The sequence below is a fragment of the Centrocercus urophasianus genome, unplaced genomic scaffold (genome assembly GCF_019232065.1).
Source record: "Centrocercus urophasianus isolate 14NV4802_14NV808 unplaced genomic scaffold, USGS_Curo_1.0 seq_9, whole genome shotgun sequence".
Taxonomy (NCBI): domain Eukaryota; kingdom Metazoa; phylum Chordata; class Aves; order Galliformes; family Phasianidae; genus Centrocercus; species Centrocercus urophasianus.
In genome coordinates, this window is record NW_024885532.1 from 12,707,216 (window position 1) to 12,724,948 (window position 17,733).

At 34.1% G+C, this 17,733-nt stretch overlaps 1 protein-coding gene across 2 annotated transcripts in view; it reads left to right on the forward strand.

The window, feature by feature from the left end:
* Positions 1–7,036, forward strand: part of KLHL1 (kelch like family member 1) — a 220,081-nt gene extending 213,045 nt beyond the window's left edge. For both annotated transcript variants that reach the window (XM_042839007.1, XM_042839008.1), the window contains 3 exons: positions 2,126–2,338; positions 5,970–6,141; positions 6,977–7,036. In XM_042839007.1, the coding sequence (XP_042694941.1) occupies positions 2,126–2,338; positions 5,970–6,141; positions 6,977–7,036 (445 nt within the window). The remainder of the gene's footprint in view (positions 1–2,125; positions 2,339–5,969; positions 6,142–6,976) is intronic.
* The last annotated feature ends 10,697 nt before the right edge of the window (positions 7,037–17,733 follow it).

Sequence of the window (17,733 nt, forward strand, 5' to 3'; positions counted from 1 at the left end):
CCATACTACCCTAACTCAAGCAACCCTCTGCTAAATCATGTCCTTGAGCACTACATCCAAAAGGTTTTTAAACACATGGATTTCAGTGCTTAATAACTTCTTTCTGTAAAGACGTTTTTCCTGATATCCAATCTAGAACTTCGCTGGTGTAGCATGAGGCCATTTCCCTTTGTCCTGTCACCTGTTGGATGTAGAAGTGGATAAGACATGTTATAGGCAGTTGTGTGAAGTCTTGAGATCTCTCCCCCTTGTTCTTGTGGGGGACTTCAACTTCCCAGATATCTGCTGGAATTATAATACAGCAGGAAAGAACAGTCCCAGAGGTTCCTAGAGTGTGTGGGTGATAACTTCCTGATAGAGCTGGTGAAGGAGCCAACATGGGGAAGCAAAATCCTGGTCTATTACTTAGATATAAACACAATCAAAACCTAGAATGATGGGAAAGTAGGCAAATGGAAAACAGTGCTTCACAGTGAACTTTCATGCCAGAAGTGATAGTTATTCCTTCTGCCAGTTAGATTAGGGGAACACATGATGGTTCTCACTGAGCCCTGCAGAAGTTTTAGTACTTTGCATTTTTTAAAACCATGTGAAGTGTTTATTTGTCCAAACATTTACTTAGAATTCTATCTCAGGCCTGTATACCACTGTCACCACTTTTAGGAATTAATTTTATTTTTAGGAATTTTTAATTTAATTTTTATTTATATTAAACTATCTACTGCCATTTGAACTGACTCGTGAACTCTGGCAGTCTTCTCTTGTAGGGCATGCTTTTTTCTTCTAAATACAGTAATCAGCGTTTGATCACTGTCTGCGTGCAACTGAACCAAGTCCCAGATCTTCTCTGCAAATAACAGTAACATCCTTGCAGATAGTTAGATTTATTTTCATGTAAATGGATTTGGATCAATTGCTAACATGTCCTTTTAGTGCTGTTCTTGAGCTCTTTTTCTCTGATAGAGGAACAGTACAGTAGTAGCTGGCCAACTGAACTTTAGGCTCTGCTTGCCACCTTGAACATAAAGCAGTTTAAAAAATGCAAATATTGACAGATTAACCCTAATATGTAGCAGTCTTAATTGTGGATTTGTCCCACGTGTGGATACATGATAATTGTGTACAAAGGTAAATATCTCTGGATATCCAGTAAGTCTGGATACTCAGAAGCTTAAATATCTTTTCCCTTATATTTCTCTCTACTTGAAACTTTAGCAAATAGAAGTATATCTGTCAGGCAGTACCAAAATATCTCACAACTTCTGTGACGTATTTAGTGGTGGTATTACATTTTCTTTATCCATCAGAATCCAGGCCAAGGAAATATAATGGTGAATGCACATTTAAGTAGCTCTGAATTCATGGACTGTTAGGACAGTAAAAGCTTCCAAATGAATAACTACATCCCACAGACAGCTTTTGCATCCTAAATTACTCAGTGGTTGGACTTTCAAATAGTTGATTAGTAATTCTTCAAGCACTGTATGGAAGGCAGTAGACTGCAAAAGGATTCATATAAGACACGGATGCAGCATGACTATAGATAGTTATCAGAACTGTTTCCTCCTGGGAAGCTTTACAAAAAATGGGAGGAAACAAGAATCTTGCCTGCAGGTAGTAACAAAGAAACTGGTCTTTTAAGCCACATTTTGCCATTTCATATTTAAAATGTTTTCTGAAATTTTCCAAGATTTCCGTACAGAGCTGAATCCTCATAGTATATTCTGGTGAACAACTGAGTACCAGCCCTGCTCATGTGATTTATAAATTCATAGAGAAAAATCTGTGTATCACAGTGGCTTTTGGCAGTATGTGCTATAATCAAAGAACAAAGATAACCATTTCCAGAATGAAAATATCTTAATTCCTATGGATCTGTGCAAAATACAAGTAGAATTTGGATTTAGTAATAATATTAAAATCATCTATGTTTACTGATCAGATGAAATTCATATGATTTTGAGAAAGCATATTTTGTTTTCCTCCCATTTGTTAAAGTCAGCTTAAAATACACTAACAAAGAAACAAAAAAACCCACAACCAAACAGCAACAACAAAAAAATCCTTTATTTCTACAGTTCTAAACTGTTTTTTTTAATTAATATTTTATTGTGCATTTTCTTAGATTATATTCAGTTGGAGGTCGAGATGGAAGCTCATGTTTGAGTTCAATGGAATATTATGATCCTCATACAAATAAATGGAATATGTGTGCTCCAATGTGTAAGAGAAGAGGAGGTGTAGGAGTGGCTACATGTGATGGCTTTCTTTATGCAGTTGGAGGTCATGATGCTCCTGCTTCTAACCACTGCTCACGACTACTGGACTATGTAGAAAGGTATCTACTACATACATTTTTAAAATATATTGTCTGGAAGCATCATTTTCTTACTTATATAATGGTGAAATTTACAGCAGACTTTTTTTTTCTTTCCCTAAGACATACTGACTTCCTTTTTCCTGTAAAAAAATTCTTAGAAGCTTCCAACAGAATAGTTTTGGAGATTATTTTCTTTTCCTTTTTTTCTCTCACAGTGCTGTTAAATTTTAAATTCGACACAAAACTTACCTCTTTTCACTTAACATTTAATAAATCTTTGTTTCTGAATCAAGACATTACACATTGCAGAGACATTAATAAACTTTGAGGAGATAAAAACTCTGGCCTGAAATAACTGTATAACATAATAATGTAACTAAAGATGTAGCAGAGAAGGAGGATATAACAGATATTTAACAGCACTATCACTTCCCCTACATGGGTATCAGCTTTACACATTATATTTGCAGTACCCTGTATTTCACAAGCTGGTATTCTGCAAATTCAAGATTATCCAGTAGGGCAGTGCCACTCATTTTGAAGGTACTTTTCAGATGTTCCGCTCGGGTTTGACTTCTTTTTTTTTCTCTTTTTTAAATTTCTGGTTTTGAATGTTTTGAAGAAGAATACAGTAAAATACGTTTACCATACATATACAGGTAGCAAAGTTTAAAGCAGATATATTTGATCAATTGTTTAATTTAAGCATGGAATAGGTATAGACAGGTACCAGGAAAGAGATTTTTTTCCATTAAGTGTTTAAAAATGTATTAAATGTCATTTTTTGTCTTTTTTTTTTATATATATTTGAGTTTACTAGTTATTCAACAAGTAATCCTGAATCCTGAATTTCTAATTTGAAACTTATTCCATATGATTTTCCTCATGCTTAGACTTTATCCCATGTGCAAAATACTTATGTTTTCCTTATCTCCAACGGATGGAAAGTTGATCAGAGAAATCCCAGGTCTATATCATCTTAATCTTGATGGTTATCTATCTATAAATAACAATACCCAGTTTTTTTCATGAAATAAATTTGTATTAGTACTAAAATCATAATCATAAAGAAGTGACCCACAAGGATCACGGAGTCCAACTTCTAACAGCAACTGGTGACAATATCTTCACTACTTCCTCTCCTTATTCGTACTTATAAGGAAGCTTTTTTTTTTTTTTTTTTTTTTTTTCCTTCCGATTTTGACAAGAAAATTCTTCAAAAATAAATCCTTTCCCATTACATGTGATTTTTTCAGAGAGTGTAATAGCAATGAGTTAACCACACATACTTTACCTATTTGGTGTATGAATTGCGTTATACAGTGTTCTTTGTCTAGGTATTTTTGCACTGATATGAATAATGTGCTTTATGGGCAGCTATCTTCCAGTGTAAAAATTAAAACTAAGAAGTCAGAACTTGGAAGAATATTAGTTTGCATTGAGTAGATGTGAGCTGAATGAAAGTCTCCATGAGAAAATGGGCAGTATCTCAAAGCACTGCCAATAACTGACAGGTGTATAATATGGCTTCAATGCATCTACTTTTACATTTGAAAATTCACGCTCCTTCCAGAAAATATTTCCAATGACTTAGGATGCCAAAGTCTAATAAGTGTTTATTATATGATTTATCATATTATCTCATATATCCCTGAAAGTTTTACCTTCTGTAAAAATATTTTCGACATTACTTAAATCTAGTGACGACATATTTGTGTTTTTTGAATGCTGCTGTTAAATCCTGCTCGATACCAGTTAAGACATCTAGTTTGTTTCCCAGTTTTTTATGTTGATGCAATTTTAAAGGATTTCTTATGACACTGAGTAACCTCTTCTTAAGAATTATAAAATTTGGAGATATTGTGGCAGTGAAGCAATACTTGAAAAAGAATGCTGCTTGCTCTGGATGCAATATCTATTGACAAGTTAAACAAGTTATTTATAGATTTTTTTTTCCTTTCTCACCTTGATTTCAAATTCATTTTTTTCCCACATTAATGAACTTTACTGTAAACCTTCTCAGTTTAGGGTATATACAATTATTGTGAAACCAAAAGGTACAGTTGTTTTTAGCAAAAGAAAAAATATTAGAAAACTCAGACTTTTTTGGACGATTACAAAATGAACAAACAAAAACACCTTGACCAAATTATTTTGCAATTCTATCCCGCTGATAAAGTTTTAAGCATTTTGTTTAGCTTTTGGGTGTCCAATCTTTTGGCTTGCCTGGGCCACATTTTGTGAAGAGGAATTGTCTTGGGCTGCAGATAAAATATATAATATAGTCAATGTATGTAACTAACAAAACTTATTTCATTTTAAAATACTTTTTATTGAAACATTAAAAAAAGAGAACAAAAAAAACCAAACATATAACTAGTGGAATCTAGTGGGACTTGGTTTTTGTGAAAGTAATGCATTGGTCTGGCTCAGTGGAAGTGGTTGTAGTTCTTCATGAATTCTGAAGGTGTTTGTCAAGAGATTTTTTAATGAAATTTTATTCTTCTTGGGCTTCATCCTTGAAAACAGTTGTTCACAAATGTACCTATTGCCGAAAAGCAATGACATCAGTAAGATGTGAATGTGAAGCGAGGGATATTTTCCTTTGGTAAGGTAGTGTCACATTCTATCCATAAGGGGAGGATCTCAGTAGCAATAATAATGTAATGATATTATATAACGATGGAGAACTTTAGCCATCACAGAGTTCCTTTTTAGTTAATTTAGACCATCATTTCCAAAGTCTGAGCTACCTTACACATCAAATGACTGAAGTCTGCCCAAGACATTTCATCATTAAACTGTTCATTTCTCTCAACTGATTGAAAAGTGATTCTACTACATATTATAGACGGAAAAAAAAAGTATTTCTATCATACTCTGATGTAAAAATCTACTTTGTTATCTGAATGAAATATCCATCACCTAAAAATGAGTTTAACCTAATACTCCAGGCTGCCTTAGTAACTCACTGAGAGGCAATATCAATGGATTGATTTCAGCTTTATAGTAGATGCTAAATATACTGAAATGGCCTCTGGTATTAACTGATGTTACACTGTTAATGAATATCTAAGTTAATAGCATAAATTAAATATTTAATTTTTGATTGTCTATTATTATGTAATTCTGCTCTCAGTTTTAGAAATTCTGTGATGGTTGTCTTTAAAACTGTACTATTTTCTTCACTTGTAGAGAGATTCTAACTGAAATGAAGTTAAAAACATGAATTCCTGGGGAGGTTTTCTGGCTATGAGCATTTTATATTAGCACAGTAGAATATAATTATTGCAAAAATACTTTAATATTCTACAAAAATATAATGATTTATTTCAAATTTACACATAAATATATACATTAAGATATTGCTCTTCTACTCAGAGCTATGTTATGACACCTTATACCATAAATAGTTTAGGATTCTTTATTTATTTATTTTTTTTTTCAAATAGTTAACTGAAAGTTTCAAATCAACATTAAAATACATGAATTGGGAATACAGTAATCTTTTCTTTCTGCTGTTACAGAAATATTTTTGATAAGGTGCTCATGGATTTTTTGTTTTTCTGCAAAATGGCTGTATTTCCCATGAAGATCAGCATGAAACAACACTTTGCTTCTCACTGTGCATTCAATTTCCCTTCATTAGGTATGATCCAAAAACTGACACATGGACAATGGTGGCTCCACTGAGTATGCCTCGAGATGCTGTTGGTGTCTGTCTCCTTGGTGACAGGTTGTATGCAGTAGGTGGATACGATGGGCAAACATACTTGAACACTATGGAAGCCTATGACCCTCAAACTAATGAATGGACACAGGTACTTTTTATAGTCTGTATTTTTTCTCATGCATTTTGATATTTTCTCAAAAACAAAACAAAACCAAAAAAAACCCAAACCACTTCTTTTATGAAAAAATATTTTGGTATCTTAGATCACAATGGCTGTGGAAGTATTCTTAATTTTTTTTTTTTTTTTTTCAGTTATTATGTTAAAAGATTCCTCTTTAGGTAGGAAAAAGAACTAAGAAACCAGTAGAAGAGAGAATAAACACTCATTAGAAATGTAATCTTTTACCATTCAGGTAAAACTAGCTAATATATATTCCACCTGTTTTTTGTGCAGAAGTAATGTTACAAAAATTGTTAAAATGAATCCAGAATTTTAATTGCTGACAGGCATGTTTTGAAGATGTTTCATGTGAAAATACTGTGTTTACTGTATGTAGGGAGCTAAGTTTTCATTTCATTTTTCAATTTCATTTGCCTTTTTTTGATGGATATTTTGAAATGTTGAAATATATGTATGCACCTAGTACTGAACTGTATAAGAATAGAAGCATTTTCATAGTGCAAAGTGGTTGCAATTGGTGATTTTGTTGTAAACAAAATGTCATAATAGTGCTTTCCCCCCCACACACACACACACATTTTCAAGCAAAAGATACAATATACGATTAAGTAATTTAAAACTACAGTACTAGCACATTGTGGGTATTTAATCCCATTTGTTTAAAATATTTTATATTAATACTGACAAAAAACTTTGGCTCACTCTTGCATGACTAGACTATTCAGTTTTGTTGTTGTTTTTTTGTTTGTTTGTTTGTTTGTTTGTTTTTTATTATTTTTTGTTTTGTTTTGTTTTAATGCAGATGGCTTCCTTAAATATCGGAAGAGCTGGTGCCTGTGTTGTAGTCATCAAGCAACCATGACTTTGTCAGCACTGCTTAGGATTTTACTGACTGTGAAATGATTATTTTTCTATCAAGACAAGAACAACTTCACATGAACATGGATTTACGCAATCAATACTGTGTTGATCACAAATTTGAAGAAGCATGAGTGAGAAATATAGAGGATTTATACCAAATAAAATCATAAAAATTATTCATTCCGTGAACAAGAAAAAAAATTAGATTGCTGTAGGCATAAATATGTAAGCATTCAATAATATATTCTGTACTGTTCTCTCAAATGTGTTCTAGAGAACTGGATAATTAAAAGCATCAAGGGACAGCTCTACATAAGAATCAGAAAAGAATTCAAGAGTGGCTTTCACAGCTTTAAGAGTTTTAACAGTGGAAACATAGAAGTATATTTAATGACTTTCAAACTCTTGTTTGCTTGTTTGTTTTTTGAGAGAAAAGTAGATAATACAATTTTTCTATTGAGGTCTTTTCTTCAAATTGGTTATGGCTTTCCCGTCTAGACAGGTAGTTATTTTAAGGAAGACAATTAGATCTTACTGAAGTGCAGAAAAAGAAAAGTCTGGATATTCAATTTTAATTTGTAATGATTAAGCTCTTGCTGTACAGTAGGAAGAAAAACAAACTAACTAAACATCCAAGATTATATTATTGTTTAGATTGTACCTCCTTGCATCTTAGAATCTATGAGGGAAAAACCTGAGTATTCAATCTAATAATACACAAAGGAAGCCTTTGGCTACAATGGGGTCTTGTTGCAAATATGGGAGTCAAAAGGACAATGTCCTAATTCTTTCTTAATTTTATATTCACTTTATGCATGCGAGCTCTAATCATGTTGTTCAATGCACCTTCTCTATATCAAAAGCTCATAAATGGATGGAAAATAGATACCATTTCTTCATTACCTCAGGTAAAAGGTAAACCGTTACCAGAAGAGCCTCTATAGAGCCTCTTCTCATTTGAACTGACAGATCCAATGACATTTCAAAAGGGATTAAAAAAAAAAAAAAAAGCCCCTATATTTTATTTCTTTCTGGCATTCATACCTACACAATGCTGCCTGATTAGTTTGACCAATTTATTACTTTCCACTTCTACAAGTAGGGAACTGAGAATATATGCAAGTGGAATTAGGCAAAATTAGACTATTTTATCAAATAATTTCTACACTAATATAATATGTGCTTCCTGTTAAGCACATATTATATTAGATCATCTCTAGCAGCAGTGGTACACTCCACTTTTGACTTGACAGTATATTCAACATTGAAATTTTCTATAGAATCATAGAATCATAGAATCACTCAGGTTGGAAAAGACCTTAAGATCATTGAGTCCAACCACAACCTAACCATACCACTGTAATTCTAACAACCCTCCGCTAAATCATGTCCCTGAGCACCACATCCAAACGGTTTTTAAACACATCCCGGGATGTTGACTCAATCAACTCCCTATTCCAGTGCTTAACAACCATTTCTGTAAAGAAGTGTTTCCTAATATGCAGCCAAAGCTTACTTTGGTGCAACATAAGGCCATTTCTGCTTGTCTTGTCACCTGTCACCAGTGAGAAGAGACCAACCCCACTCTTGATGTAAGCACTTTTCAGATATTGGAAGAGAGCATTAAGGTCTCCCCTCAGTCTCCTTTTCCCCAGACTTAAGAGCCCCAGTTCCTTCTTGGTCAAAGCACTGTAATGCTACTGTACTCTGTCACTAGTAATTAATTTTGATAAGGAATTCTCGTGACAATTAGAAGAGCTTTCCTAGTACAAACCAGCTGAGCTGGAAAAAGATATAGTGTCTCCAGCTTTATACAGAAATGAAGATGTATCTAATCTTTTTAAGAGCATTAGCATGCATGGAGATCTTCGCTTCCTGGCACAAAGTGAACATCAGTTCTGAAGCCTAAGTATGCCATTTTAATTCTTTTGTCTACTAATAAGAAATCATCTGCAAAACATTTAATATTGTTTTTTTTTTTGTTGTTTTTTAAATCTGTGTTTGAACTGCAATTACAGTATTTCTTCTGCAAACAAACATTTATTTTTCTATCACTGTAACACCTTGTTTAGCAACAGATGTTACGACTCAACAAATTTTGCTTCACGAAATAATAAGCTTTTGAGACCAAACCATGAATTAGAAATTTAATTGCAATTAAATCTGACATTAATATGCAGTTCTCCTATACAGATACCTAATAAATTTTAAAAAATAATTTTAATTCTATTTCCACAAATTCCTTTTGATTATATTCATATACAATACAAATATACTTGCTCTAATACTAACCTTCAAAAACTAATTTTTATAATTGAAGTCTGACAGGTATTATTTTTTTCTCTCTCTGCTTTGATCATTTTTATCTTTCGTTTATCCTCAATCTTATTTTTATTTTCAATTTAATTTTATTCTCCAAATTTGGCTCTTAGGTTTTTTTTGTTTTGTTTTGCTTTTATGTCTATATCTTTTCTTCTGGACTTTTTCCTAAGAAGAATGTATGGAGATGCTTTTGATGAGAGTTTAAGTTTTCCTTGCCATTGTGTTTACACTTTTTAAAACAACGATGTTTCTATCTGTGAATTGACAGGGAATACATTTAAAGTCAAAATTATATTTAACTTAAATACTTGGTCGTATGTTCATTTCAAATCCCTTCCTTATATGCAAGTGTTAAAATTGCTTGTAATAGTCTGCCATGTGCTAAATGGTATTGCAGGTGCAGGAAAAAGCCAGGCTGTCTCATTGTCTAAGCATGATACTTAGCTCTCAGGTAATCCCTCTGATTTTACAGTGTGAAAAGTAAAGCAGAATAAAATTTTCAACTATTAACTTCACTGAAAATATAATTAAATTCCTCAAAATGCTCCTTACAAATTTTAGTTTCAGAGTTTATTACAATAAATATCTCTTCCTGTTTTCTTATTCATCTCCTCTCCCCACCTCCAGATCATTTTGATGTTTCAGAGATTTTCTGCTATTGAGAATATTTTCCCACTGAATTATTTCTGATGAAAGCATCAAGTGCAATAGTACAGCATACTGGTAGCCAATTCCTTACTCTCTATGAAAAGAATCATAGAATCATAGAATCACAAGGTTGGAAATGACCTAAAAGATCATCTAGTCCAACCGTCTCCTCATCACCATTGCCACCACTAGTACTAAACCACATCACGCAGCACGTCATCCAGACGCCTCTTGAACACTGCCAGGGACGGCGACTCCACCACCTCTCTGGGCAGCCATTCCAGTGCCTGACCATTCTCTGTGAGAAATAGTTCTTCCTTATGTCTAAAGAAGTAGACATACAGGGCATAATGAATAACGGCTTATTTTTGTTCTTCAAAATGAATCTTCTTTGATACATCTTCAGCATTTTAAAATTGGGTATATTTAAGAATCAATATAAACTTTCTAAAAATATAAACATTTTTAATAGAGAGCTTTCAAGTATTTACAAATTACTCCAACTTTACAGAGCTGTATTTTTAGTCATGCGTAATTCATCATTCTCCCATTGCTGGCATCCAGATTTCTTACAGGTGTTCTTAGTTCCCAGTTTTGTTTTGTTTTTTTTTCCCAGTCCAAGGGACATGTAAAGCTGGTTGAATAAAATATCAAAGGCAATATTTGCGACTCATTTTGAAACTTCTGTATGGTGTACACAAATGAGAAATTAGGGTCACAGAGTCTTCATAGTGCACATTTCCAACTTTGATAGAAGGTTTGACTTAAGGTTAGATTTTCTACCATTTATAGCATCCTGTGTAATCTGGATAATATTTATCAAAATATTAGAAGAGATAATACTGTGAGAAGGATAATAAAATAGAAAAAAACCAGTAAAATAGTATCTAAAAATGTGAAAAGAATATTAGGAGAATAGATTTTTGTTTCTTGAGAGAAAACAATTCTATTGTTCCCAATAGAAGCCATTTGATTTTAGGAAAATAACTGCAACCAATCTACTGGCTCGTAAATTGAAGTATTTGAAAGAAGTATTTATTTATTTATTTATTTATTTTTAATATAAAATGGGAACTTTGTACATTCAATAGAAAAGAAGAAAAAATATTAGTTATCCAAAAGTGATTCTTATTTCAATTTTGAAAACAGGATATTTTTTAATTTGCTATACCAAGCAGGTGTACATATGCTAGGTAATATGGACTCAGTGCCAACTCTAAAGAGAATCTAAATATATAAAAGTAAATTACAAAATATTTCTGTTTAAAAATAGACTATCCATGCAATGTATTTGTTTTAACTGGAATTAGAACGTATAAAATATTCAGCAAAATGATTATTCTTCAGCCTTATTCTCAATCTGCTGTAAAGCTTTTCAAATTGGCACAACCTTATATTTCTAGTCTAACTCCCCTGCAATGAATGGGACACGTACAGCTCAATCAGGCTGCTCAGAACCTGGTCTAGCCTAACCATGAGTATTCTCCAAAAATGGACCTTCCCACCACATCTATGGGAAACCTGTTCCCATACTTCACTACTCTTATCGTAAAAGCTTCTTCCTTATATCCAAACAAAATCTCGCCTCTTTCAGTTTGAGACCATTTCCTCTTGTCCTATCACCACAGACCCCATTAAAGAGTCTGTCCTCTTCTTTCTTACAGTCCCCCTTTAGATACTGAAAGGCTGCTATCAGGTCTCCCAACGAGCCTTGCCTTGTCTTCTCCAGGCTGAACAGCCTCAGCTCTTTCAGCCTGTCCTCTTCAGGGAGTTCCAACCATTGGATCATTTTTGTGGCCTTTCTCTGAACAAACTCAAAAAGATCTGTGTCTCTCTTGTACTGAGGACTCCCCATCTGGACACATCACTTGACGTGAGGTCTCACCAATGCAGAGCAGAGGGGCAGGATCACCTTCCTTGACCAGAATTGAAGTTTAGTTGCTCAAATTTGAAAATATTACCTTGATTTTTGAATAAATGTCACATATAGTGAGCATAAGTGTGAGAGCACAATCAATTAATATCCATGAATACTGGCATGATGTGGATAAGTATGGAAAATGCTAACTTTCAGAGATCTCTTTTACCGTGAAAATTAGCTTTTGTTCTTTACTTCTGTTAACAGTTGTTCTGTAAGCAAGTCATGAGTAAATCTCTCTTACTTTGCAGAGATATTTCTTTATAAAAATAATTTACTGTAGTTGCTACAACATAATATAGTGTTCTTGGTTTTATTTTTCTTTCTGACTGTAAGAATATAGAATCATAGAATGGCCTGGATTGAAAAAGGATAATAATAATCATCTAGTTTCAAATTCCTTGCAATATGCAAGTTTGTCAACTACTAGAACCACATCTGGCCCGGCCTTGAATGTATATAAGGATGGGGCATCCACAACCTCCTTGGGCAACCTGTTCTTGTGTGTCACCAACCTCTGAGTGAAAAAATTCCTCCTAATATCTAACCTAAACCTCCCCTGTCTTAGTTTAAAACCTTTTCCCCTTGTCCTGTCACTATCCAACCATGTAAACAGTCATATGCAGATGTTAGTATTTCTGTAGAGGTTTGGACAGCATACTTCAGTCAAACAGAAAACCTCATATGTGAAGACCTACAAAGTGTGGAAAGTAAACATATCAGATTTTGGGAGGATTTTTTTTCTTTATTCCAGATCTGCATATTTTCCAGAGTACTGACATATTGAGAATGGTCATTTGTCCTACAAGAAAGAAAAAGATGACTTTCAATTGCAGACTGAATGAAGAAATATCCAAGTATTTACTTCATTACTGGAGTGTTCCCAAAGGCAGATATGTACTGTGTAAACATTCACATCAGAATCATACATTCTAAGCTTTCTATACAAACAGATGGGAAATAGACAGTATTTCTCAGACTGATTCATCTCATTCTAGAACTGTATTTCTTTCCACTGACTGAAAAAAATTCTACAATACCTAGTTCAGATACAGATGTTCACACAGTAGACATCTAACATAGCTTGGGATGGAAGGGAGCTTATAAGCTAAGACCATACAGTTTCAACCTCCCTGTCACAGGCAGGGCTGCCACTCACCAAATCAGGCTGCCCAAGGTTGCATATCCAAATTGGCCTTGAACACCTGCAAGTTCGGGCATTCACATTTTCTCTGGATGGTTCCAGCACCACACTCTGAGTAAAGAATTTCTTCCTAATATCTGGCATAAATCTCTCCTCTTTAAATTTAAAATTGTTCCCCCTTGTCCTTCGTGTCAGACTATGCAAAAAGTAGTATTTCATCTTTTTTATAAGCTCCTTTCAAATACCAAAAGCCTGCAACAAGGTCTTCCTGAAGTCTTCTCCAGGCTAAGCAAGTCCAGAAGAGTACTTAGAAGAAACTTATCATACAACTCTTATTTCAAATAACTGTGAATTCTATTTAGAATGTAAGTACAAAAATCAACTGTGTATGAACAAGTATATCTCTTAATTAATCAACAAGAAGTATCATTTATTAAGTTGTATCTGCAGCTCCTGGTTACCTAAGATTATAGCTTAACATAAGTGAGGGCTAAGTCTTCCCTACAAGTTGATGAGTTTAAGTAGGCACAATGTAGTTAGCAGAATATCAAAAATATTAACTAAATATTAACTTCAAGTGCTGACCCTGAGAGTGCAACTGCTTGCAGATGTATTATACAAATTTTCCATTAAATTGATCCAGTTAGAAGTCTGAACCTGAAATCAAAATCAGTATCATGGAATGCTACAGTATAAGTGTGTTTAGTGTGGTAAGGAACTACAGTGCAAAATAAGGGTACAGTGATTAGGAATGTATGAGAATATGTTATAAAATGTACAAATACAGTTGTAAATACATTAAATTAAGCTGTGCTGAGTTTTGCAACATTTGCAAGAAATTTACTGAATGTTACGCTTTCACGTGGTTCTATCATATCTTGAACGTGTGTGTACAGAATGCAATTGAAAATATAGAGCACAATGTTAAATTGTGGTAGCCCAGCTTTGTTTGACACTTGTTTTTAAGGAATTTGAATTCTGAAATTGTCACTGTGCAAAAATAAACATGCTTGTTTTTATGTGTTGCAGAGGTGATTCTGTTAAGTTTACATGGGAACAAAATTAGGGTTTTTTCTTGCATGTTTTGAGCTTCTCTGTACCTTATTTCTTTTATGCAAGTTCAACTGACAAGATTCTCATTAGCGCTAGTATTGAAATAATTTCTCCTTAAGTCAGACTATCAGGGCCATAATTTAATGACACATAATATCATAAAAATTCAGCCATTTTTTCTTTTGTTTTTCATCTTTTCTGATGCCATATTGGAAACATAATCAAAAACTCAACCGCTTAAAAGAAATTTTTAAAAAGTCTCCATGTGCAACTCTGTGCTCAAGGACCTAATCACTGTAAGAGAAATACACTACAAGTGAATGATTGCTACTTGAGATACTGATCAATAAGAAAAAATCCTCAGTGGCAAAACAGCTAGCTTATATCACAGTTGGAATGTTTACCAGGATAAAAGAATATATGATTTAGGATAACTTTGTGTTTTTTAGGCCTACTTATGAACTTCAGGTTTATTCTAACTTCATCCTACAGATCCAGATGCATGCTTTGCTGTATAGGTAGACAGTTCAGATGGATGGATAGATTAGACTGACCAAGATTCAGTACCTTTGTTTTCCCCCAGCTTTAAATGTGCAACCTGGAAGAATTACATATTCTTTAATTCCACAGCTGGGAAATGTGGATCAGTATGTACCTTATACAGCATTTATGAGAAGACATACTAGCACATTTTGATGACAATAAATGAGGGGTGCATGACAGATAGAAGTCCTGCCAAAATCAAATTTGAATTGAGTCTTGAAGCATGAAGAATGCGTATACTAGAATTTGAATTAAGTGATTTAAAACTCCTTGGAGAGACAAATAGTCCAGACATGACTGCTCCAATAAGCATGAATTTTGAAAAACTGATATGAGAGTTTCTAAGGTGGACAGTTAAACTGTAGAACTTCTGCTGAGAACATACTTCTCTTAAGTATGTTCTCTTAATCATTTCCTTCTCTTAATCTATTTAAGTGTTGTATTGTAAAAAATACGTTTAATGAAAGACATTACAAAATAAGCAAGAACTCAGTATTCAGCTGAGCTTTGTTTGAAACAAAGGAACCTTTGCAATAAAAAATCACTTCTTCATTGTCTTACATTGGTCTTGAATATCATACAGTTGAATATTGGCTAATCAATTCAAATTTGTTAAAATAAAGCTATCAGTAGTGCCCATAAGCTACATCCTATGTAAATTCTTGTCATTTCTTGACGATGAACTATATGGTCTAACATGACTGGCATACTAACATAACTTTTTCAAAAATAATATAATGGTTTATAGACATTATTCACTGTAGTGCACACTGGACATATAATTATACATCTTGTCTACAATTATGTATCTATGCATACGTATACAGTTATGTACCTATGCCTACCTTGACTTCAGCAAGGATTTGACACTGTCTCCAAGAGCATCCTCATAGGTAAGCTTAGAAAGTGTAGCACAAATAACACAGTGAGGTGGATCGACCAGTGGCACAGAGTCTACTTGAGGCCTGTAGCTAGTGATGATTCTCGGGTCAGTACTGGGTCCAATCTTGTTCAGTATATTATCAGTGACTTTGATGAAGGGATAGAATACACCCTCAACAAGTTTGCTGATGATACAAAGCTGGGAGAAGTGACCAGAACGCTGCGCTGCCATTAGTGAGATCTGGACAGGCTGGAAAGCTGGGTAAAGAGGCACTTGGATGAGATAAGATTCAACAATGGCAAGAGTGGAGTTCTACACCTTGGGATGAATAACTATGTACATCAGTACAGGCTATGTGCTGATCTGCTGTAGAGGAGCTCTGCAGAGAAGGACTTGAGTGTCTTGGTGGACAACAGATTGACCGTGGGCCAGCAATGTGCCCTTCTTGCCTTCTTGGCAAGAAGGTCAATGTTATTCGGGGGTGCATTAAAAAAGCATTGGCCAGTAGGTCGAGACAACTGATTTTCTCCCTCTACTTTGCCTTGGTGAGGGCACATCTGAAGTACTGCAACCAGTTTTAGTCTCCACAGTTCAAGAAAAGGGAAATTCCAATAAGAGAGCGCAAAGGCCACAGAGATTATTAGGGACCTGGAGCATCTTCCTTATGAGGAAAGGCTGAGAGATCTGGGACTGTTCATCAATGCTTATAAATATCTAACAGACAGCAGTCTATGAAAATCACCCCTAAAGGGTCTATTATGGGTGGGACAGGACACTGCCAAGTGGGTGGAGCCAGGCTCTTTTCAGTGTGCCCAGTGACAGGACAAGGGGCAGAGGGCACAAAAGAAAGTGTGTTAGAAAGCTATCTTAAGACTTGGAAATATAGGTAATTTGTTGCTTACTTAATTAACTAGTACTGTTACACTTCTTTTTTTTTCTGTATCTTTTTTTCATACTACTTCATGTTTTCCATTTGGTATTCTCTTACTCATTTGAACGTTCTTTTTCTCATATTAATTTTCTTTCTCCTAAGAATTTACACAGGTTTTACTTCTCTACTTTCTCCTGTTTTCTTATTGTCACATTCTCTCTAGTGTCCAGGAATTTACGTTTCCTTATGGCTCCTTTACATTCTGTGTTACAAAATTTCCTTCATGCCATGAAACACCAGCTTGTCGGTGCTCAGTCAAGTTAGAGAGCTCTTACAGTTTCTTGTAGCATCAAAATAATTCACAGAATAGTTCTCCATATAGTTCTCTAAATAGTTCTGCTTATTGTGTTCAACATACATCTTATATATCATTCACTTACAAGCCAGGAATTCTTGTCCCTCTAATCAGTTAATTGGCCTAGCTTCTCCCAAAACACAGTGATAAAGGATGAAAGGTTTCTTAAGGGTGATAAGATTAACAATGCATACAAAAAGACCCTCCTGTTTACCCTTAGACGAAAACAGATTTGCTCTCTGTCTTACACTCCAGATTCCCAAGGTTTCACAGTGATAGGATCGATCAAGGAGTCTGATGAACTCTTTGCTGACTTGCTCACAGTTACATCTTCCCCCACACCAGCTCATAGTTTTCGTTGTTTGTTCACTATTCTTCCTGCAACCTCCTCTCATTTTTGTACACATATTCCATATCAAGAAGTCCTACTTACGTTGTATTGGAAACATATGTTACAGCCATTTATCCTTAAAAAAGAATTTTATGTCATGTTATAAGTATTGTAAAATTATATTTATTTTGATAAAGCTGCATCTATGACACACACAAAGTAAATAATTGATAATCACACACACACACAAAGTAAATAATTGATAACCAAACTGTCATTAAGGCTTTATTTTGTTTTCCTGGTTGTACTCTTCATAATTTAAAAAAGCATACTGCACACCATGTTGCATAATTTCCCTGTTACCAAGATTTTCTATCTGTAAAGAAAAAACTTTGATTGTATTTCCGTATTGCCTTCTCAGTATTCATTTTTAATGAGGCATTATTTCATGCTGGATCTGTTGCAAGGAGATGGATAGAAGGATTCAGAACCTAATATAAGAAGGGAATAATTGGTGAGCACTATGCAATTAAGAATGACATAGATTATGACAACTGATGGAATGGAAAGGAGCAAAAAAAAGAAGAAAAAAAAAACACTGCTGAAAACATCATAAATAGTAGGAAAAAA